Source organism: Amphiura filiformis, chromosome 5 (genome assembly GCF_039555335.1).
Source record: "Amphiura filiformis chromosome 5, Afil_fr2py, whole genome shotgun sequence".
In the NCBI taxonomy this organism is placed as follows: Eukaryota; Metazoa; Echinodermata; class Ophiuroidea; order Amphilepidida; family Amphiuridae; genus Amphiura; species Amphiura filiformis.
The window spans coordinates 14,800,729-14,826,532 of record NC_092632.1 but is presented as its reverse complement, the minus strand read 5'-3'; the positions used below and the strand labels follow the sequence as shown (position 1 = coordinate 14,826,532).

At 37.6% G+C, this 25,804-nt stretch overlaps 1 protein-coding gene across 1 annotated transcript; it reads right to left on the bottom strand.

Moving 5' to 3' along the window:
* Nucleotides 1-1,755: 1,755 nt before the first annotated feature.
* LOC140152017 (uncharacterized) lies at nt 1,756-25,804 on the bottom strand. The gene is made up of 13 exons (XM_072174318.1): nt 25,649-25,804; nt 24,037-24,067; nt 22,728-22,871; nt 22,036-22,162; nt 21,769-21,884; nt 20,704-20,734; nt 13,055-13,140; nt 11,593-11,705; nt 5,981-6,011; nt 5,299-5,442; nt 3,383-3,509; nt 3,153-3,268; nt 1,756-2,764 (listed from the first exon to the last, which is right to left on the bottom strand). The coding sequence occupies exons 1-13, from the start codon at nt 25,649-25,651 to the stop codon at nt 2,736-2,738; spliced, it is 1,098 nt and encodes a 365-aa protein (XP_072030419.1). The 5' UTR covers nt 25,652-25,804; the 3' UTR covers nt 1,756-2,735.

Below are 25,804 nucleotides of genomic sequence, written 5' to 3'. Positions count from 1 at the left end.
AATATGAAATTGGTGAGCAATTTTGTTTAAACCTGATATTTTGACATAAACTGACCTCAAAAAGAAACTTATACTTTTTCACAAGGTCATATCTTAAAATCCTCTCTAAATGAACAAAAATTGCACACAGGATTACTTCAATACTCTACTCTAAAACACATGTCAGTCACCAAGCACTTATCCAACTGACAACAGCAAAATGCACTGACATGGAACACCTTCCTGGACCAAAATTCACGTCCCAACAGATTTCTTTTGTTGGGTTATTATCATCCGCCTGTATATGAACAAAAATTACACACAGGATAACTTCAATACTCTAACACATGTCAGTAACCAAGCAGTTGTCCAACTGACACAACAGTAAAATACACTGACACGGAACAGTTCCGGGACCATATTCACAGGCGAATAATTGGAACCCAACAAAAGAAATCTGTTGGGATGTGAATTTTGGTCCAGGAAGGTGTTCCATGTCAGTGCATTTTGCTGTTGTGTCAGATGGACAACTGCTTGGTTACTGACATGTGTTTAGAGTAGAGTATTGCAGTAATCCTGTGTGCAATTTTTGTTCATTTTTATGGAGAGGATTTTAAGATATGACCTTGTGAAAAAGTTTCTTTTTGAGGCCATGCAGTTTATTTTGTAATGTTTACACATGTCACAACTTTGACTTGACTTAAGCCGTCCTCCTGGGGTAGGTCTCGGAGATGGCTTCCCAACTAGTTTGAGTCTCCACAGCTGTCCGTTGGTGGCCAGGTGTCCTGCCGCTGCTACTGATGGTATTCCTGTCTCTGTGCAGAAGTGCTTGATGTCCTCGAGCCGCTTTTTCTCAGGTCTTCCTCTGGGCACAGATCCTGGAACTGTGCTCTGGGTTTGTTGCCTTCTATGTTACCTTGAGCAGGATTTTTGGATAACGGCGGTTGTTCATTATTTTCACATGACCAAAATATTTGAGTTCTTTGGTCATGCTCGTTGCAGTCAGTTCTTTGTGGTAATGCAGCCGCTCCCGGATGCTAGTGTTTCGGATTCTGTCTCTTCTTAAGGCGACTCCTAATATGATCCTCAAGCACGCCATTTCAAACACTTGCAGTCTCTGTTCATCTGATTTCTTGAGTGTCCAGGTTTCGGCACTATGTGATGATGGATAGGACCAGTACTCGGTATAATTCAAGTTTAGTTGAATTCTTGATATCTTTCGACTTCCAAATGGGGTTCAGCTTCTGCATGGATCCCATAGCAAGATCAATCCTACGTTTGATATCAATTTCATTGCTGGGGGTTTCTGATATTACCCCTCCCAGGTATACGAAATCACACACCTGCTTGAGGGATTTCCCGTCAATCAGAATATCAAGTTGAACCTTGTCTCTGTCGATGACCTGGACTTCAGTTTTGCCGATGTTAATAGTAAGTCAAAACTTCTTGCTGAATGTATATCAACTCTTGTAACCAGAAACTGTAGGTCTTCTTTTGTTTCAGCCAAGAGGACAATATCGTCTGCGAAGCGGAGGTTGTTGATGTACTGCCCTTGCACTTTTGCACCTATCTGTTATTCTTGGATAGCCAACCTGTCACAACTTACTGACAGCCATATTCATTGCCTTTTAGTACAACAGATCTATTCAAGTAATAATTAGCAATAAATCCTCCATAGAAACTAACGGTAATAATAAGTAAATTTAACATTAAAATGGTTATACATTATACATTTATACAACATAAGTCTATAGAGAAAAGGGGGCAGGTTAAGTCGATTTTTAAATTCCGAGTAAGGAATATAACATTTATTACAAAACTGTATATCATATTAAAATAACAAAGTATGGGAGAGGTACTAGTAAGGAAAATCAGTAAACACAAACACTTGGAATGATGGAAGACATAATGCATATATTTTTGGCATAGGCCTATATAGATACTGAAACCAGTCTAGATATAGCACAAAACCATATACCAATTGAAATAAAAGCCCAATTAAGTTCAAAAGGATAAACTTACTGGTATAATATTAACTGCAGGAATACATTTGTAAATAATGTAATTGTACTGTTTAGCATTTCTTTAGTGTATTTTTTCCTTAAGTCTGTATTTTACACGCTTTTTGCAAAGTGTCCGAGCTAAAGTTCGCCGCATTTTATACAGATTCATTAAATAGCATGAACACAAGGCGATAGCAAGTGATTCCTTTACTTCTGCTGAATGTCCACTATACCACTTATAAACACTTAATGAGATTACTTTCGACAACTATCGGTTGGACGAAGTTGAATCTATTTCCTAAATATATCATACATGTATACATGAAATACATCATATGCTGCATATTCTGTATCACCTGCGTAATTGAGAATTTGAGATGGTGATAAAAATGGTCAACTTACAACATGAAAACGTGAATGTTCTTGGAACTCTATACCATAAGACAAAAAAATAAATAAATAGAAAACGGGAATGCAAGTAGTGCGGAAATTCAAGTACAAAATGCTCACAGCTGCACATAGAAACTCTTCCTTATGACACATTTCTGATTCCATGCCATTTTTTCTCTTCAAACCGAATGGATCAAAAGTATCAAACTTTTTAAAATTATGTCATGTTTTAAGTATTACCGTAATTGTTTGGTGAAAAGTTAAAAATATGCTTTTATAACAACATGACAATAAACTTGATCTCGGCAAGCCATGTTTTTCCTTCGTACAACACCCGGCATCCTGTTGTCAGTATTTGTGCATTTAGGATGCTGTCATCATCTTGACGAACTCTGAAAAACAAAAAAGAGACACATGTAAAAAAACCGAAATATTTTTGCTTAAAGAAATGGTCTTAGCCTTTAGTCGAACTTACTTACTCAGCAACCTTTAGGTCTCAAATGGACATATTTCGAAATGCCAAGGTAGCCTATGTCAAGGTATGGCACCCCCAGAAAGTAAGGAATAGAATATAAATATTACCCCACCCGGGGTGACACCAATTATAAGACACGGGTCAATATAATACATATAGGTCCTTTTCAGATCTCGAAATACCAAGAAGGTATTATATGACCCCCAAGTTGCAATTTCCACTCCTCAGAGCATTAACATGTACGATTATTTTCGCAAATCTACATTTTTTGGGACAGCCGGTATATGAAAACCTCAAAAACTAACCTTCGTAGTTGACTTGTCCGTCTCCATCCAAATCAGCTTCTCTGATCATCTCATCCACTTCTTCGTCTGTTAGCTTCTCCCCGAGATTTGTCATTACATGTCTGAGTTCAGCAGCACTGCAAACATCACATAAAATATTTCATGTTACGTGAATGTTTAGTCAACAACAGAACGCAAGTTGCTTTATAATAATCGTGATCACTGCTTGAAACTATCAGAAATAAAGTTACCTGATGAAACCGTTGCCATCCTTGTCAAAAACCCTGAATGCTTCCCTGATCTCCTCCTCACTATCTGTTTCCTTCATTTTCCTTGCCATCATGGTCAAAAGCTCGGGGAAGTCCATTGTGCCATTACCTGCACAAAGTAATAAAAGGTTGAAATAAGTAAATCAATATAGGGCTCCTTAGTAATTACAATAATTTTAAAAATTAATATCACACATTTATTCCTTATTGGTCAAAAATTCCAATTTAGTAAGTAGTCTACTGCATCAAGTCGTCATCATTATATCTTTTAAAGATATCTAAATACAGGGTGCATGTGGTATAAAAAGAACTTTGCACAATTTGAAAGCTTAATTTCTCGGAGTTTAGAGCAGCTATTCCCAATATTGTTACATATTTTCCCATATTTTAAATATATATCTTTCTAAGAATATGTGCTGCAGAAATGCATGACTATAGCATAGGATTAAGATCTTAGCACGGCCCTGCAAGGTGCTAACACTTCAAAGTGTTCATAGTTCTGGTCGCTAGGGTTCAAAACCCCGCACATGCATGGAATCGTACGTAATAATATATGTATCATGTTCGCTTCCATCTAGCGATCAATAACCTGAATAACCATTGTGTAATTCTATTCAATGCACAAGCTCATACACATGTGGTTCTTTGATGTCAATCGCATACAATATAACCCGTGATCAATAATGAACGTTGGTCAAAAGATGAGCTTACTGAAGTGAAAAATTATGTACATGCAGATTCATCATTTATGCATATTACCTTGAAAATCATAAAAAGCGACTGCTTGATCAACCCAAATGATTTTATTAGCGTTATTTCTAAACCAAAATTCAAAACCACAAAGTGTTTTACCTGACTTTTGACCCAGAAATGTATGAATTTGATGAGAAATTGTGATGAAAAATCATATTTTACAAGTCATATTCAGAAAGAGAAAATCTCATTACACACGTTAATTACATCACAATCCAAACATAGATGGTTAAGTTCATGGAGAATGTTACAAACTGTTGTATGTTTTGCCATATTGTTTTTCTATAGGTAATAATGTTTTATCGTTAAAATCGGACATGAAAACCTATCAAAAACACAACAAAAACGTGCATCGCTATTTGTATGCATGAAACAAATTATAAGAATTGTACAGAAGTGACCTAACACTTATGAAGGCTGTATCTTGAGAAAGCGAATGGTCTGATGCTAGAATATTGGCAAGGACACTCTGGTGAAATAAAGAAAAATATATGTGATTGATTTTGTGTGACTTTTGAGCGTTAAATGTTTCAAAATTTAAAAATGAACTATGATGTCATCAACATGACAATAATATTCATGATAAATAATTATTGCTCCCTAAAAAAGAAATGGTTAACAAATGATTTGAATACATCGCACGACCTTATAGTAATTGTATCTAGAAATTTGTGCAAATTACTTGTCAATTTTCGCCAGAAACGAGCTTTTTCTACGGTTACTGCCCAGCTCATTAGCGCGATATGGGATATTCTTTACCTCGAGTTTACTGCCCTCTGTTGACGACAGGGCTTCGAACTCTTATCAAGACGATCTAAGAAGTGCAGGGCCGTGTTAGATGGTAATTCATTCACGCAGTAATGTTAAATGACAAGCCGTCGTTTACCAATATGCACACCTATAACGCAGTACTCTTAGTACTTGCATACGTCCCATTGAATTACGCGTGGACAAAGTGATTTTCGACTCTCTGACGTAACGTTATACTTTAGCTTTTTCACCACATATTCTTAGTAAGATATATATTTAGATATATATTAACACTTCTGAGAATTGCTGCTCTATGCTTCGAGAAAATAACCTTTTAATTTAGGTAAAACGTTCTTTTTGGGCCACCCTGTATAGCGTTAAATAACACAACTTACCATCAGCATCTACTTCATTGATCATATCTTGTAGTTCAGCTTCTGTTGGATTTTGACCCAATGACCTCATGACTGTTCCCAATTCTTTTGTTGTGATGGTGCCATCGCCGTCTTTGTCGAAGAGGGAGAATGCTTCCTTGAATTCTAAACAGACGTAGCATATAAAAACATCGTTATTCTGGTATTTGGGCCTTTAGAATTAGAGAACTATTTGAGTGCAGGCCTTTTAGACAAGGGTACCCGAAGATCCTTTCTTTGAAGAACCATCTAGGGTCCTCTTGAGAGGGCCAATCGGAACACTCTTGGAATCTTTTTGTAAGTTTATAAATAAATGTCATGTTATTGACAAGAATGAGTGGTGCGATTTTTGTGTAATCACGTTGTTCTTAGTCCATGTTATCATTTGTGTTAAATAAATGTAAACAACGGATCGAATTTTCCGCAAGTACAAAAATATAACGTATAGTTAAAATTAGTAAGGCTATACGTCAACTACATGTATACACCATGTTCCGTCCGTATCGTATTTCTGGGTGACCATATATTTCGAGCTTTGCTCTTTTTGGTTTCCCTATCAATGTTTTCTTTTATTATTAATTTGTATTCGATAAAAATAAACTGAAACTGAAACGTTCATTTTGTGCAATGAATGGGACAATAAAATGCAGTTTAGTTCACTTACCTGCGATTTGTTCTTCTGTAAGTTGTTCGGCCTAAAAAGACAAAGAAAAATAATGCAACAAATAAATAATCAAGTTAACCCTCGATATGCAGCCTAGCCGAGGTGTTTTTTTGTTATTATTATCATTATTATTATTATTTTGACACGTCATAAAAATCAATGTGTGTGAGAAAATCAATGTTTCATAGGCGTAAAAACATTAAACAAGAAATGTCTTTAAAAAGACAATGCCACGGATGAAGACCATGTTTCATAATTTGCATTGATAGTCCATGATATGCTGGTAATTTGTTTTATGTGTAAATTAATTACCAGATGGGACATATGGGTATTTATTGGTAAATACCACCAAGGATATAGAAAATAAAAATTTACTCTTAAAATGTGTGCTAAGTATATCTAATTCAGAATTGTATAACAAAAATCTCCATGCATATCAATCCAAGCAAGTTTCCTGACAATCCGACAGTCAATATTCAGTTGACCTCAGATAACCTGAAAAATGTTCCCCACTGAAAGATGATAACACACACCATTACCGTCCAACAATCCAACAGCAGACCTCAGATGACCTTGACATGACCTTGAATATGTTTGGCGCTTAATGGTGATCACATCCACCACGTTTCATGAAATGCTCTCAAATGACCACATATGACCTTGACATGACTTTAAATTGTGGGCGCTCAATTATTGTAATAACATCGAGCAAAGTTTCACGACAATGAAATTTTTGCAAAAAAAGATCAATTAAAAATATGAGCAGGAGGGGTCTTCTCATCATCATCTAAGCTTTCAACTCCTTCAGTTCCAAGTGCAGAGTAACATGTATGATTGACATGCACTATTTGACTAATTAGGAATTAGGATCCAAGTCAATGTTGATCGATTTTTGTCCATTCATATTTGTTTTTTGAAGAAGATTGGCAGTCGGACGTCAATCTTTATGACTCTTTGTCAGACCTGGAAAGTACTTACGAGAGTCCTACCAAATTGACTAGGGATGATAAGAGTAGAACAAATCAAGGTGAACCAACTCTTCAACCAAGTGCCTGTAGTGAGAAGAAGAATGACAACAAAAATCAAAAACCAAAACCAAAACCTAAACCTAAACCAAAGCCTAAAGTGAAGAAGAGAAAACTTAAAGTTATGACTATTAACTGCCAGGGCTTGAAGGGGAAACAGCGGCAGAAATACTTGGCTGCTATAATCGATGCTGAAAATCCTGACATCGTGATGGGGCAGGAATCTAAATTAGATGAGTCTTACACTGACTCTGAGGTGTTTCCAGAGGGATATCTGGTCAAGCGTATGGATCGAAATGCCAATGGCGGTGGTGTCTTCATTGCCTATCGTGAAAACATTGTCATCAATGAAGTCAAAGGTATTGGGGTAAACTGTGAGCTGGTGATGTTTAAGATAGAGGTGTGGAAATCGGCACCGATATATGTTGGCTCCTTCTACCGTCCTCCGTCTAGGAATGTGGATCCTATTGAAGCACTCTACGCAGACCTTGAAAAGATCTTCAAATCAAAGAACATTCCCAAACTCATCATCATGGGAGACTTCAATCTTCCATCAATCAACTGGGAGAATTATGACATCAATGTAGCTCCACAGTATGGCATACCTGTGAACGAAGCTATGCTCAATCTCATTGATAGATTCCACCTTGAACAGCTGGTTTTGAAACCCACCAGAAAAAATAACATTCTGGACTTGATTTTAACAAATATGCCTGACAACTTTAACAACATCGAAGTGATACCAGGTATGAGTGATCACGAGGCTGTGACAGCAATGTGTGATACAAACATACAGACAAACAAGAAGAAAGCAAGAACTGTCCACATCTACAGGAAAGCTGACACCAAGAAGATTGAAGAAGATCTAGATAGTTTTTCAAAGGACTTCATGGACTCGTTTGAAACCAGGAGTACGCAAGAAAACTGGGACCTTTTCAAAGAGACGCTGGGAAATTCCATGGAAAACCACATACCAAAGAAAAGCATCTCTGGTCGATGGAATCTCCCATGGATGAACAACACCATAAAGAAGTCGATGAACAAACGTAGAAGACGCTATGATGCCTGGAAAAAGTATGGAGACGTATCCGACCTTGAGAAATACAACACACTCAAGAAAGAAGTCAATGCAAGCCTCAAGAAAGCTCATGATGAATATGTCCAAGGCATATTTGAAGAATCTGAGAGTGACAACTCTTCGAAGAGATTGTGGGGATATGTGAAATCCCTAAAGATGGACAAGATTGGAATATCTTCCCTCATTTGGGAAAATAGACTGTTTAGCCAGGCCAAACAAAAGGCTGAAGTACTGTCAAAACAGTATACATCCATCTTTACGGTTGAGAACATGAAATCTATGCCTGACAAAGGACCAAGTGAAATAGATGCCATGCCTGATATAGACATAACAACCAAGGGAGTTGAAAAACTTCTCACTTCCTTGAATCCCAGGAAGGCAATTGGCCCAGATCAAGTTTCAACCTGGATGCTGAAGAATTTCTCATCAACTCTAGCACCCATCCTGAAGACTATCTTCACTCAGTCACTAGTCAGCGGAGATGTACCAATTGATTGGAAGACCGCCAATATCTCAGCCATCTTCAAAAAAGGCGATAGGAGTGACCCCAGCAACTACCGTCCGGTCTCACTTACAAGTGTTACATGCAAGATGTTCGAGCACATTCTGGCAAGCAACATCCGTAAACATCTTGATGACCACAATATTCTCAGCCCATCACAACACGGCTTTAGAAAGAAGCACAGTTGCGAGACACAGCTCCTCACAACCATTGAAGATTTAGCTAGAGGCCTTGATCAACGAGAACAACTAGACTGCCTTATACTAGATTTTTCTAAGGCTTTTGATTCGGTGCCGCACCAAAGGCTCCTCTACAAGTTGGATTGGTATGGAGTTCGTGGAAGCACACACACCTGGATCAAAAACTGGCTCATCTCGAGATCACAGTCTGTAGTGGTGGATGGAGAGAGATCTGAAGAAGCTGATGTAATCTCCGGCGTGCCGCAGGGCACAGTATTAGGGCCGCTTCTGTTTATACTGTTTATAAATGACATCAGCGAGAAGACGTCATCTACCATCAGACTCTTCGCCGATGATTGTTTAGCATATAGACGCATCCAACAAGCAAGCGATGCTTTGGCACTACAGGAAGATCTGGATACCATGGTGCAGTGGTCCAATACATGGCAGATGTGCTTCAACCCCAAGAAATGCACCCTGTTAAGAGTAACTCGCAAGAGAAATGTCATCCCACACACATACACAATGATGGGTACAGAGCTGACTCAGATGGAACACCATCCCTATCTTGGAGTCGAGTTGTCATCTTCACTGGATTGGAAACATCATGTCAAATTGGTCACCGGGAAGGCTCGTAGGAACATCAACTTCCTCCAGAGAAATCTGTACAAATGCCCACCAGATGTGAAGAAACAGGCCTATACTGCGCTCATTAGACCTACCCTGGAATATGCGGCAACCTGCTGGGATCCATACCATCAACAAGATAAGAAGGCACTGGAAAATGTCCAGAGGAAAGCTGCGCGCTTCATCACCAACAACTACCGCAGAAAAACCAGTGTAACCGCCCTGTTGTCAGACCTCAATCTACCATCTTTGGAACAGAGGCGAGAATCTGCCAGGCTATCCATGATGTACAAAATTCACCACCAAGAAGTACAGATGGAAGTGCCCAGCCACTACACTCAACCCAGCAGAATAGTTGTCAAAACAAGAAGCCACCACAGTGACCAGTACACCATAATCACACCCAGGACTGACGTTTACAAATACAGTTTCTACCCAAGAACGATACCGAAATGGAACAGTCTACCTATCACAACCATACAATCACCAACAGTCAAGAGCTTCAATGCATGCACCAACCAAGCTGAAACCAGTGGGATACCAGAGCTGTATATAGGCCAGGTCTCCTCAGCAGCTGGTCCAGCCTCCTTCTAGATCTCATCTGTATTTCCTGCACTTTTTAATCACCGTTATCTTTGCCATGCACATATGGTGGTGGGCCGTGTACTTGTGATTTGTTATTACTGCACCGGATGTGATACTGCACCACTGGGCGCGATACCAGTCTTGATTGGTCTACCCAGAATTCCTGTAGATGTAGATGAAAACTAAGCTAAATGGAGGGGGGGGCACTCCAATATGAAGAATTTGACGTCTTGAGTTTGAAGTAGGGCCCTATTGTACAACATGCATGTTGATTCTGGGTTTTTTTTAGCTGGCGGCCATCTTGAATTTGATACTCATAGCGGGACTCATAGACGGTTTCAAAAAATGAGACTCTAAAATTTGTGTGCACTTGACATCCTAAAGAAACAAAATAAAGTGGAAATTGGGTTTTAAAGGCCAAATACATCAGACCATATAAGAAACACTTTGACCATGTTTCAAAGCAAAAATATGTTAAATAAAAGTAGGCCTACCCTGGAAATATCGAAATATGATTAATTATTGAGCATTGTGTTTCTCGTTTGTTTATGAATATGGTGCAAATAATAAAAAGGTAATGCTGATTTTTGTAACTGACGTCCAATTTGAGAAAAACCGCATTTGAAAATTTATGTTTACATTGGCGCCTGTGTGAAATTAATATTAAGTATTAAATTATAAGCATCATCACAAAAATTACCCATGTTTTTCATGTTTAAGGGGGTACTACACCCTGTGGTAATTTAGATTATTTTTGCATTTTGCTCAAAAATAATAACACACTGGTAACAAAAGTTATGTATATTATTGGGGCAAGATTCAATTACTACACTGAAATTTCAGTGCCTCAAGACAAGCGGTTCCGTATATATGATAAGAAATGAGGTACATCCTAGTGGTACCTTATTTCTTATCATAAATAGCGAACCGCTTGTCTTGGGTCACTGAAATTCCAGTGTAGTAATTGGATTCCTTGCCTCTATAATATACATAACTTTTGTTACCACTGTGTTATTAGTTTTTGAGAAAAATGCAAAAATAAACACAAATTTATCGAGGGGTGTAGTACCCCCTAAAAATGGAGTTATATATAGGGAGTCAATACCTATATAACATATCAAATTCAACCTTTGTTAATTTGAACTTACTCGAGAACTCTAGCTTCGAATTTGCACACGATAGTTATTCGATGAAGCTATCGGTGAGCAAATTCTTGGCTAGACTTCTCGAGCAAATTTGACATGTTGATGTAATGGAAAATGATGTGCCCACCCATAGCCCACCTTTATCAATAAAAAATGTATCTCCCGGGTTTTATATATAGGGCGGGTATATAAACCTACGGGGTTTAATAGACCAGGAAAGTTGAAAAAGAAACAGACCTAAATCATGCCACACGTCTGGTCTCGAAACTATACATTTCTTCTATATTAAATCATACAAATTAATTTATTTCCTGGTTTCTACTAGCAGAGCGTTCCACCACACGAATAGGCGTATCACTATAAATAAATATCATCATCATATGGAGTACAAAAGCTTATAATTTATACAAGCCATGGCCCTGTTCAAACGCAATATAGACACTATGCCTTACAATTCACTGGAAAACTTACCATTTTGTGCAGGACTTTTCTTGAAGTTGAAAATGAAGAGTTGTTTTTAATGCCACTGCCGACTGTAGATGCTGAACTCGTGCACTGTCTAGTTCTGATTGTACTGCATATGGCTCATATACATGCGTAAACTGATTACGTAATGGACCTTGGGAGTAGATTGGGAAGCGCTGTCAACACGCTTTTTAGATTCTGACCACCACTTATTGTCCTGAACCATAACTCGACGACATGGGACCTCGTAGAGCAGCTATTAATTTTTATAATAGAAATTGCTGTAGGGAGTATCCCGTATGCTTTGTGGTACCATTTATATAGAACTGATTGTGCCATAGAAAATTTACACCCAGAGAGTATTGTGAATCTATAGCTTTCAATATCTAAGCGGCTCTTATTTATATTTTGTATACATTTGCTATATGGAGCAAGCAGATATACTGCAATGCATGATGGGATAAGGTCAAAATGTTCATATGATGCATGGTCGGCTTTTCATCCCAGATCAGACCATGCTCTTAGGTCCCAAAAAATAATGTGCAAAACTGAAAACACTCAGTGCAAAGTGGGTGACCGAGCCCGTAACGAGGTTCCACTGTTTATTTATCATCAACTGATTCTTCACTGGATTCACTGCATCATTTGCCTATAAGTGTGGGCGGATTCAAATACTTATGGTCCAAGACAGTAAGTGGTGGTCAAGAACTAATAAAAGCAATCCGCACTGATTGACATAAATGCTCAACACTGCTCGACATCAATTATTCATTACTTTTGACTTCAGTTGACAGTGATGACGGGAGTTCTAGTATAATTATTGGCAGTTTTTTATTGATCAGTATAAAATGAATGGATAAAGAGAGCTTTGCTTCTTTTACTGATGACACGCAATTGGTCGATTACATGCTGCATTGCAGTATGACTGTGCTGCAGTCCTATCCCAGAGATCAACAGGTAGGGTAGGCCTACAATTATCATGCATGGGTATATCAAATGCACTAAATAGGCCTTGCTTTAATAATCAATTATCCCGGGCGCGGGAATACAGGCCCAAGCATTTTTGGGCCTGAATCGAACATGGGCATTTGAAGCAAAGCCCGGGAAAAGCCTTAGCAAAACTGAGCATAATTATAGCATGCGTGTCTACTCTCACACAGTGGCGTAGCCAGTGGAGCCAGGGGCCGATGCCCCCCCCGCTCATGATGGCCGTCGGTTCATGTAAGGCCGTCGGTAGACGGAAGGCTCTGGTGAAAAACAATGAACAAATTGACTATTTTTTATCGTGCTTAAAAGAAAAAAGGGCAAAATTGTATAAAAATGTTAAAAGTTTTCATTGGTTTTAGGTTCGTAGTGCCTATAATCCTTTTTTTTTTTTGCTCTTCACTTTTCACAACCATCGAAACAAAATTTGGGTCTACAATTCTAAACATCCGTCGGTAAAAAATATTTCCGTCGGTACATTTACAAGTTGTGCCCCTCCGGTTCAGAAATCCTTGCAACGCCACTGCTCTCACATTCTCAAATATTGTATCATATTTGTCTCTCACTCTGCTGTTCGTGTTCGGATACAAAATACAGAACGTTTTACAGAAAACGTTTAAATGTCGGGTTAAAAAAATGGTATAAAAACGTTTTAATAACATTTTTGAAAACTTGATGCAAAACATTCTAAAAAGAATGTTATGTGTTAATAACAAAATATCAGTTTCCAAAAATGTTTGCCCAAAATAATACCGTTTTAGAAACGTTTTCATGGCCAACCCGACATTTAAATGTTAAAACCGTTTTGAATAAATATGGCCATTGGAATCCCGGGATTGGAATGTCATATTTCCCTGGGTAAGATCTGATAATCTGTGATCTGACACTGACACCAGGCCAGACCATGACCAGAGGCTAGGGGTAACTGAAGGTTTGTTTCACCTTGAAGGAGGGTTTGTACACATAATTGCAATATTTACTGCTATTTTCAAATAGTGTTATTTTCGCTATTGTCAGTGTTCTTTTGAGACTTAGAAGAAAATCAGCTCTGGAATTAAATCAGTGAGGCGATAAATGGCTTATACACAAAATTGCGCAAAGTTTACACAATGGCCCTTACACAAGATTGCGAAATTTTGAAATTTTCACTGAATCTCACCAGTCAAGTGATAATAGCGCTATTACGCTATTTTCAAAAATGGTCTTACACAAGATTGCGCAATTTTGAAAATTTCACTGAATCTCACCTGCCAAGTGATAATAGCGCTATTCCGCTATTTTCAAAAATGGCCTTTACACAAAATTGTGCAATTTTTGAGATTTTCACATTACCTCACCACTCAAGTGATAATAGCGCTATTCCGCTATTTTCAAAAATGGCCTTTCAGCTAGACCTAGCAGTTCACATTTTCTTACTTGTCCTGCGGGGCTTTTCCGTTGTGGTCCCACTTGGAGCATGTTCTCGAAACGTTTGGGCTGCTGCGTGTATGTTATTAAAAAATATAGAAACGCCTTTGGACAAAAATCCACAGCTATCAAGAGAAATGCGTAAACGTCAGACCTAGCAGTTCACACTTTCTTACTTGCCCTGCGGGGCTGTAACATTGTGGTCCCACTTGGAGCATGTTCTCGAAACGTTTGGGCTGCTGCATGTATGTTATTTAAAAAATTAGAAACGCCTTTGGACAAAAATCAACAGCAATCAGGACAAGCACGTTCTCGAAACGTTTGGGCTGCTGCGTGTATGTTTGAAAATAGCGAAATAGCGCAATTATCATTTCAGTGGTGAGGTAAAGTGAAAATTTCAAAATTGCGCAATTTAGCGCAAAATTGCACAATTAGGGGAGAGCGGGGAGTGTTCGCCCTATTTTTTTCTGACCAGCCTAGCGATGTCAATTTTAAGGTTAGGGATGACCTGATTAGCCTATGTGAAAGCCCTATGTCTTAGCTATTTACGGCCACAATCTCAGAACTATAGGCCTTACAATAGCAACAGGATAGAGCAAACAAAAAAGTTTGGCAAAGTGGCGAACTTGCCCCATATCGGGGCAGGTTCGCCCATATGGTGGGGTAAGTTCACCCTAATCACAAAAAAAGGTTTAAACATTACATAACAATAACATATTCAATGCAAACATTTAGCTTGAGCATACAGGGCATTCATTCTCTTTTGGGGAGCCACTAAATTTGTTGCAGGGGTCGGGTCAGGGTTAAATGTAGGGGTCCAAAGTGAGCTTAAACGTATCATGTTTACAACTTCGAGGAGATTATGGATTAAGACATAAACGATGGTATGAGTAATAAAGATACCACAAAACTTAAATAAACATGCTTTTCAGTAGTTTTACCTTGTTTAATGGGATAATTATCAATATTTTACATAATACGCTGATGGGGCAGGTCCGCCCTCCAGTTTGGGGTAAGTCCGCCCGGGGAAGATATAGGGCGAACATGCCCCATCCTCAAAAGGGCGAACGTGCCCTTGTGCACATTTTTGTATTTTCTTCAGGTACGGCAAAATACAAATCGAATAAGGAGTTTATAACTGCATTGAATCTTTGACAAATCCCATATGTTCCCAATACAAATTTCCATTAAAACCATATGTATTTATGTATCAATGATAATACAACATTATTAATGCAAGAAAAAATTACGTTTTCATGTAATTTTTTTGTTTTGGCTGCAGTTCGATGAACACGTCTCTATATGTCGCGTAGCTAATATGAGAAGTTTATAATGACCTATATCACCTAATTTTGCCATCACCAAATTCCCCGATAGCCGTAGTGCTGAGAAACAAGGGGTGGGCGAACCTGCCCCTAGGGCGAACACTCCCCGCTCTCCTTTGAAGCCATTTTTGAAAGTAGCGGAATAGCGCAATGAGAGTTAAAGTGAAATTCTCAAAATTGCGCAATTAAGCGCAATAATTGTGCTATTATCATAACTTTCATAATTGCAACATTTAGTTCATAATTGTGCTAATTTCAAAATGTGGTTGATAATTGCGCTAATTTCAACAAGTTCTTATCATAATTGCGCTATTTTCATTGAGCATATTGAAAGCTTCATAATTGCAACGGTTAGTTCAGAATTGCGCTAATTTCAAAATGTGGTTCATAATTGCGCTAATTTCAACAGGTTTATCATAATTGCGCTATTTTCATTGAGCATTTTGTGGGGCATTTTAAAAGTTTCATAATTGCATCGTTTATTTCATTGATAATTGCAGATTAGCAGTCAGTGTTGCTATTCTTTGATATTATGGCTATTGTCAGTTCCAGCGCCTTCATGCCTTGAAGGCAAGGATAGTCTTGCAAAATGGCTAACTTTCCCCAAGGCTATCCAATATGCCATGAATTATTAGGACTACAACTGGTATCTACTGAACACTCCTAATTCCACATCTGTTATTTTTATGCAGCCTACGTCTTTAAAAGAAAATTTTTGTTGTGTTTGTTGGGTATATTCATCTTCGGTTCTCAAGTGCTCCAAGGGGGCTTCGGAGGGTGACGGGTGTGCAAAAGCGAGTCAAGGGGTGCACGGTGTGTCAATGCGGCGATGGGTATCAGGATGGGTCAAGGGGTGTAATGACATGGTAATGGAGTGCGGCCCATCAGGTATGTCAAGGGGGGCGATTGTCGTACGGAGGGGTGTACGTGTCGGTCGGAGGTGGTATAATGGGGTCATGGGATCAGGCTGTGTCAATGGGGGTGGGTGATGGGTGTCATGGGCTGGGCGTCAGGGTAGGTCAAGGGGTGCCATGCATGGTGGGTCACGGGGTATGGAAAGTCAATATGTGTCATGGAGAATCCACGTGGTGGGTCAAGGGGTCGGGTGTCATGGTGGTTCAAGGGGTATCATTGGCCAAGGGTGTCATGGTGGGTCAAAGAGTTTTATGATGGGTCATTTGACCCTAGTGGTGTCAAATGAAAAAAATAAGCAATAGGGCCCTACAATAATTTTTATAAAAAACCTGGTGTCATACACCTAATAATTTTTAAAATCACACATTTTGGATCCCTGTTTTCAGCAACTTAAATATATGTCACTATAATTATTTTAAAATTACTCCGATATCGGGAAACCATGAGATACCGGTATATCGCACAGCTTACAAAACCTGGAACTATACAGCGAAAATGTAAAAACGAGGGATGGACAAAGTAGATAAAGCGGAAAGATATCATCACTATTAAAGCCATATTATAACATTTTCAAACAAAATAGATTAGCATTTCTTTGCCATAAAATGTTAGTTTTTACTGTCAGATATATCCCCTTTTATTTTTGAGCCGAACAACTACGGCAAAGCAAATAAAATTGGAATTTACTACCAGCGCATATGTCGCCAATACGTACCACTCCTTCGGTCATGTTATGGTACGACCCTTTGTTGTATAGATCACCGTCCCACACGCCGTGTACGTACTGTGTGTTATGAACATCGTGTATGCGTTCGTAATAATAAAACGCCGGTTCCATCGTTTTATTCAAAATCTCGGATTTTGACAAAACTACATACAGCACCTAGAGTCTTGATTTTTGCAGGGTATATTGGTTAAATAAAGTGCAATATAATCGTAAAAATGAATTTTAAAAAATCAGTGAGGGCGTCCTCCTCAGCAAATGTTATAATATGGCTTTAATATTTGCACTGATATTCGACGACACAAATTTAGATCATGGATCAATTGGCGCGAGGTCCATATTGGTGCGCATGCACCAAATATGAGTACACCAATGAGAACATACAGTTCTGTAAGGTTCGCAAATTGGGTTTCAAAGAATTTGGCATGTGCAAAGGGGGTCGACGGTTTGGAAATTTTCTCCTAACATGCCTATTCTGTCGGTCCGTGTCACGTCACTTCCGGTTGATGATGTTCGAGTGAAAACAAGTCCCTGATTCGATTTTTGTTGATGATTTCTGTCATTGGTGTTATGTAAATTTCGACCGCAAATAGTCAGTGGAATCACACGACCGTTTCTAAATCTTAAGAGTGAAAGAATCTTACTTGATTTACCGTTTATATACTGACAAACTTAAAATTAAATTCCATGGTCGAGTGTCGTTTTTTCCGAAATTGAATGCCACTCCAGCAACATCGCTATGTAGCCTCCTTCACAGCCGGTTTCTGTTGTTCACAACAAACCGTGCGCCACATGCAGTTTGGGCCCGAGACTAGAGATAGCCCGGATGTTCGACCTACAGAATTAGGATTTTACTGGTACATTGACTCTCATTGTGTTTTTTGACCAATGACCATTTTTAATTTTTTAAACCCTTTTCATTTTACAGGTGGTCATTTTCAGTTGCAAATGTGAGCTTAGCTGTGATCTAGTTTGTTAAAATCACACCCAAAAGAGGTTACATTTTGAAAATAACTTTAGTTTAAAGACCCATTCAGTGATCATCCCAGCGCAAGTGCAAAAAATTAATTATAAATTGCTTAAAAGTGAAAGATAAGTCATTCAAATTGTCATTTGGCATTTTGTAAATAAAAAATTTGATGAAGTTGAAACCCCATTCAAATACATGTAGCAAATTTATATACTGTCATGTCAGTATCTAAATTATATAAATTACAGATTCATGCAAAATATCTATGACAATGACAAAGGTAGGTATACTAAAATCTGAATTTTGATGATTTGTACGATCGTCCGGATGAGCAAATCACTGAATGGGCCTTTAATCAAATATAAATGCCCTTTTCATGACATAATCTATGTACCCTCTACTAGCACCCCTTAATAGTAGTATCGTTTTGATGGTGTCCCCTACGTCACCTTTAAAGTGTTCTGAATTCTAGGAGCCTTAAGTGCAATGTGTTGTAAGCTCGAAGAAATGTAGCTATCAATGTTGACTGTTGTTATTTTTTTTAAAGAGACAAATATGATACAATATTTTTTCATGCACAGAAAACTTTTCTGGGTCACTCGACTCATTTGCAGTGAGTAATTTCATCTGAAATGCAAATACTTTTGTACGAACTTTGTTTGACACATATGGAACGTATAAATTGACCTATGACCTTTTCGCTTAAATGCAAATATTTTTGTACAAACTTTGTTTGACCCCTTAACTAATAAATTGACCTTTTACCTTATGGCGCAGTATGTTTCTACTGATGAGAGGAATACTTAGAGGATGATTCGATTTCACACCCCTGGCCATGCACAGTGATCTTCATGAGTTTATTTTGAGGACATCCCGGGATTGGAAAGACTACTTTGTACACTTCACACTTGTTTGCGAGTATAATTTAGGTAATGTTTAAAATATTTATAGCGTACGATATACGCGAATGCTCCTCCTAAAGGGAACAGCACGTTTGTCCGAAGGGTCGTTCCAAAAAGGGTTAAGGGCATTATGGTTAGGATTCCGGGGATAAGGTTAGGGTTAGCACTATAGGGTTGGGTTAGGGCAAGTTATGGTTGTTTTGTGTCATGGTTAGGACTGTTTAGGATTAGCGCTTAGGTTATGGATTAATAGGCGAAGTATAGGGATAGGGTACGGTAAGGGTTAATGTTTATAACCTTGAATATATTGGGCTTTCGAGCTAATGACCTTTAACCCTTCGGACATTACATGAAAAATGCCCTATCATTTTCGATCACGGCACAACACTTCTACTGAGTTAACGCCAATTCATATGGATGTACTTTTTTTTAGCCATCATATTAAATAAAACTCTTAAAAATAAAGCTCGTACATTCTGTGAGATCCATATAATTATAATAGTTACTAGATACAACTTTATTACTCTCTTATCTCGGCATGTATAAGCAGCGTTATAGCGGGCAAGCAAGCAGCGCTAGGAAAGAATACTATAACTTGGACGCTTTTTAAATAACAAAAATTGCACCGCATTTGAAAGCATTTTGCATGCCGCTGATTATGAACAGTGAGGTTGGCGAAATGAACTTGAAGACAACATTTGGCAAAACGTTTTCAATGCTGATGGAAGCATAGCACCGACTCAGCCAAGTTACTACATCACCTTAAAATAATGCACTCTCTTCTTTTACGAAAATAAAACTAGGCATGGGTTTATATAAACAGCTGATATACAAATACATCATTTAATATAACCCAAGATTCTTTACATTAAGAAAAGACTCCAGCTGCAGAACAAATGGTGGTTATAAAGTCTATCGCCGTAATGACATCTATGGATATGAACAGCATCAGCAAAGTGTATCAAACCACCAAATTAAAAGTTCTCTTCCGCTTCAAATTCTTGCATCTGTTTTGCCAGAATATAATAGTTTGTCTGAGTACAAACATTCTAGAATAATGCGTCTAATTTCCGACCATTTTTGCCACCACAAATATGCAAAAAGTTTTGTCTTCGTGATATTTCAAAGCCTTCAACAAAGTTATAGCTGAGCAATTAAGTTGGTTGGAAGCTAATCACAAGAAATACACATTTTTGAAAAGGTATTTTTCTGCTTGTTGTGAAGAGTGGTTGTGCTATACAATTAAGGCTCATGATGTCACTTGGAAAAATGTCCAAAATTAGCCAAACACGGCAAAAATGACCAGCTATACAAAATTGCATGAACTTTGCGCAAAGTTGCACAGAATATTCTTCAGGTTGCACAAAGTTACACAAAATTTGTCAACGTTGTACTTGTGCCATGCTTGCCATTTTTTGGCAAAGTTTGGACATTTTACCAAGCGACATGGGTTTTCAATTTAAAAAAATGCACAGCATTTGAAAGCATATATTTTGCATGCCGCTGATTATGAACAGTGAGGTTGGCGAAATAAACTTGAAGACAACATTTGGCAAAACGTTTTCAATGTTGATGGAAGATAGATACGCGTAACATAGCACCGACTCCGCCGAGTTACTACACCACCTTAAAATAATGCACTCTCTTCTTTTACGAAAATAAAACTAGGCATGGGTTTATATTAACAGATATACAAATACATCATTTAATATAACCCTTCTTATCTTCGTTACATTAAGAAAAGACTCCAGCTGCAGAACAAATGGTGGTTATAAAGTATATCGCCGTTATGACATCTATGGATTTGAACAGCATCATCAAACCATGAAATTAAAAGTTCTCTTCCGCCTCAAATTCTTGCATCTGTTTTGCCCGAACTTGTCGGATTACTATTTAGTCCCTGTCATCATGGTGACGAATTCTGAAAGATACAAGGAAATTATCATCAAATTTGATTGCGTCAACAGAATTAACAAATAATTATTCAAAAGAATACAATGTGTACAGAGCTGACATGTGGATTTACACCGGGGATTTACACTCATTGGAAACGCCCGTTGTCTCAGCCATGCAGGCTAACTTTAAAAATTATTTCCATATTAAAGGTTAAAAGTACAACTCCCCGTTATCATATTTATCGCAGCTTTTGGCATGATATTAATAGACAATTTGTCTGGCCCGGTAATATACTAAAGACATTTCATTCAGATAAGATCAGTTCCGATGATCAGTAGTCTTTGATTCGCCTGTAGTTCACATAGATCATATCATGCAAGTTGTATCTAATGAGATGAATAAAAAATGCTGATGAAGGACTATAAATTTATAGTTCAATAATATTGTCCGATAAGGTCTGATGCTATTTCCCCCCAAATAACACACCGATTGATAATAGTGCAGGGAGGGATGGGTCCAGGTTTTTGGAAAGGACCCACCCCTCATGTTCCTGCTCGCTTCGCTTATCAGGCGCCCAAAAGTTACAGTAAATATGTCTCAGTAAATATGTCCATTTGTCATGCATGGGGGATGCCGCCGGGGGTATCCCAACCCCATCTGAGTGAGTCGCATTTTTCTCCAAAACTTGTGGGGCAAAAACCGCCCCAAAACATTTTTGTTTTTTTGTTTTGAGTCTTTTTTCTTTCTATTTGACTAGCCTCAGATTTACATATCTGTGCATTTTCATTTTATTTATCTATCTTGCTGTTTCCTGTCATTTTGTAAGGGCCCCATTGGAAATAAAAGCCAGAAAGATGGCTTTCATGGGTGATCCTGTTTAATTGTATTATACATGCAATGTAGGCTATTTTCTTCCGTTCTTAAATGTATTCATTTAATTGTAAATTTGGGAATATACAATATTTTACAATCAATCAATCAATCAATCAATTGGGCTGGATCTGTCCTTTCGTCACGACTCATAAAGAGCAATGTCGTTCGGTTGTGCAGGAAACTCACCCTCATAATTAACCTGGCCGTCTCCATCCATATCAGCTTCTCTAATCATCTCATCCACTTCTTCATCTGTCAATTTTTCACCTAAATTTGTCATTACATGTCGAAGTTCCGCAGCACTGAAAAAGAATCCAATAACAGTTATACACATGAGTTACATTTTCCGCAAGTATTTCTTTTTTTCATGGTGTGCCTGGTCTTGATTAAATACACCAATTAGGTTAAACTAATCCCTTATAGATATAGGTCAAACATATAATCATCTTATACCTGATGAAGCCATTGCCATCCTTGTCAAATACCCTGAAGGCTTCCCTGATCTCTTCTTCGCTGTCGGTGTCTTTCATTTTCTTGGCCATCATTGTTAAAAACTCTGGAAAGTCAATGTTACCGTTGCCTGGAATAGAAATTTAAAAACACATGCATAAATATACAATTAAATAAATTATACTGTAAATGATAACGATAATAATGGCTGATATGATATCAAATAATTTGGATTAAAAAATCTTAAATGTTTAGGTCTTTTGAAACTTCATGTATATCCAGCTTCATGATATATACACATCACTATATTTTACAAAGTTCACTTCGAGGACTGTTGAATGTCAATTTAATAATTTGCCATGAAATTTATATTATATCGCAAAATTTCAAAGAAATAAAATCATTTGATATTTCTCATGTTCAGAATGCAATTTGTGTGTCTGATGTGCCCTCAGGTCCCACAAAAATACTGTGCAATCCCAAAATGGTAAAATAATTTCAGGTCATACATTCAGGACAGCTCACGAACCCACAAGAATGGCATCGTTTGAGCTAGTGTGGGAAGTATATTTATAGGGTCTATAAACACGCTAAATTTCTTAATTAGTTGAATGCTGATAATTTTCATGATTTATATATTATTAGCAAAGAGTAATAGTTACATACGGTACATATTTATAATTATTGAAACTTACCATCAGCATCTACTTCATTGATCATATCTTGAAGTTCAGCTTCTGTTGGATTTTGACCCAATGACCTCATGACTGTTCCCAATTCTTTTGTTGTGATGGTGCCATCGCCGTCTTTGTCGAAGAGGGAGAATGCTTCCTTGAATTCTAAACAGAAATGACATTTTCGGTTCAATCAAAACATTTCAGTGGATTAGCGATTTTTTTTTAATTAGCTGATGAATATGAATATTTATGTCTGCAACAATTAGGATTGGCCGATAAAAGCAATGATTAGCTAATAAATTTGATTGTTTTATGCCAGTATTAAGACCCGAAAATATACAGCAGCAAATGTCATCATGCTCTTTCACTCTACCAAGTTTCATACTCCATCGCTTGGCGTCTTCCTTGTACAGTGGATTAATGGAAATTTCCCCCAATTTGTCATGTATATAGTTAATTAACAAGCCAGCATAAAAACTGAATGAATCAAAACAATCAAAGCAAAAGATTACGGCCTATATAATATGCAGAGATGTCACAAGTTTCACTCAAAAAACCTGAAACTAGTGAGAAAAACCACGTGACATGAATGCGGGTTAAAAAGCACCAAAATGGGCTGAAAATAAATAAAAAACGCGAGAATTTGGACTCACAAAAATCCTGAATTCAGGTTAACAGTGGCATTTCTGTATGTGATCTGTTTCGTGGCACAAAACGTAAAAAATGAGAAATACAATGGTGTACTCTCTAAATTCTAAAGAGTGAAAAAGTCAATCCTCCTTGGAGTGACTCTTCGGGTCTATCAAAAAGATTGACATTTCAATCTACCAAGAGTGAAAATCACATATTTTTCTCCATACGAGTAAAATTTTCACTCTGCAAAGAGTGAAATTTCAATCTTTTTAGAGTGAAATTTGCAATCTTTTTACAGAGTGTTCCCTCGGCACAATCTCTCTCGATTGAAGTTTATTTATGTTTATTAAATTTAAACACACTTCAATCGAGAGAGATTGTGCTGAGGGAACACTCTGTGAAAAATTGAAAATGTCACTCTAAAAGATTGAAATTTCACTCTTTGCAGAGTGAAAATTTTACTCGTATGGAGAAAAATATGTGATTTTCACTTTGGTAGATTGAAATGTCAATCTTTCGATTGACCTGAAGAGTCACCTGAGGAGGATTGACCTTTCACTCTTTGGAATTTAGAGATTATGTATGACGGATGAGGCAGATCGGGGTGGGTGATTGTGTTTGATAGAATTTATTTCCTTTATGTTCCCTTCAAATACAAACAAAAATAGGCGTATATGGAAACTAACCAACTTACCAGCAATTTGTTCCTCGTTGAGTGTGTCGGCCTGAGATGAGAAAATTGAAAACGTGTGATTAGAAAAACGTTAGGGACGCACCATTAGACATCAAGGTGGGGGGGGGTTAGGAAGTTGGGGTCGGTGGGGGAATTTTTTTTTTATATATATACGACTTGCACCAACTAGTGCTCAACAGATCGAAGTCACCTATGGAAAAGTGTCAATATGAATTAAGGCTATTCTGAACATGTGTCGGTTTTGTTGTGCAAGACACGATACCTAATCTGTATCTGGATGCATTAGATATTGATTAAATTATTTGAACAAAAATAAAGCAATTTAATCATTTTCAGAAATTAATCTGTAATGATTTCCACATAGATGTGCAGACCGTTTCCAACGTACCAAATCTGTATTCGCTTTAAGGGGGTACTACACCCCTCGATAAATTTGTGTTTATTTTTGCATTTTTCTCAAAAACTAATAACATACTGGTAACAAAAGTTATGTATATTATAGGGGCAAGGAATCCAATTACTACACTGGAATTTCAGTGACCCAAGACAAGCGGTTAGTTATATGATAAGAAATAAGGTACCGGTAGGATGTACCTCATTTCCTATATACTGAACCGCTTGTCGTAAGTCACTGAAATTTCAGTGTAGTAATTGGAATCCTTGCCCCAATAATATACATAACTTTTGTTAGCAGTGTATTATTATTTTTTTGATAAAAATGCAAAAATAGTCCCAAATTTACCACAGGGGTGTATACCCCCTTAACCAACACATCTTAACAACCAAACATCACATTTTAATCAAATAACTTTTATTTTGTATAGCTAAGATTTAAGAGTATAAATCTTGGGTAATTTCAACTTTCTGGCACGTAAGATAATAGATGTGACGATGGAGGTAGAGCTTTTGAATGACGCTCGTTCGTTAAATATCTTACATAGCCTATGAAAGGAATATTAATTTTAATGTTTTGGACTTTTCCCTCCAAAACACTGCACTGACTATAATTGATAAATTTATTTATTTAGTGACTGATTTGTAGATTTCAATATGAACAATAATGTTTAGGTTGAATTATTTCCGATTTGACCCCCCCCCCCCCACACACACACACAAAACAAATTATGACAATACTTGACTGTCGACAATTATTAATGACAATATGCCTAAGAACAAAACATTAATATTATATATACTAAAATTACAGCCAAAATATAAAATAATATTAAATTAAAACTAGAGGAGATTGCAAGATCTGACAGGATGAACTTCAAGTTAGCATCTCATGATCTAGTGCGTTTTCCCACGCCTGGTTTTTGGCAATCGTGATGGGACCGAATCGTCCTAATGATAGTCATATAACGACCAAAAGATAAATGACTGAGTTCCGCAGTCTAGAATCGTCCTAGTCCGAATAATCAGTCCCAGAACAAATTATTAATTTCTGACATGATCGTATTCTGGTAGAATCGTCCCAAGTATATAACCATGCGTGAGAATAATTATCATCGTGACAGTCAACTTGACATCGCCATGCATGCACAACAAATGCAAATTCGTACACTGACAATTGTTTAATATCAAAAGAAAGTCACAGCACTATTTAACTCACCATTTTTGCTTTTAATATTGGTTTCTTCTGCCTTTTACAAGAAAGAGTCGATGTTAACTACAGCTGCGATGTTTTATGAACTGACTGGTAGATCACTCATCTGATGCGTTCAATAGTGTATATGTTGTAGGAGTATATTTAGAAGTCGATAATTGC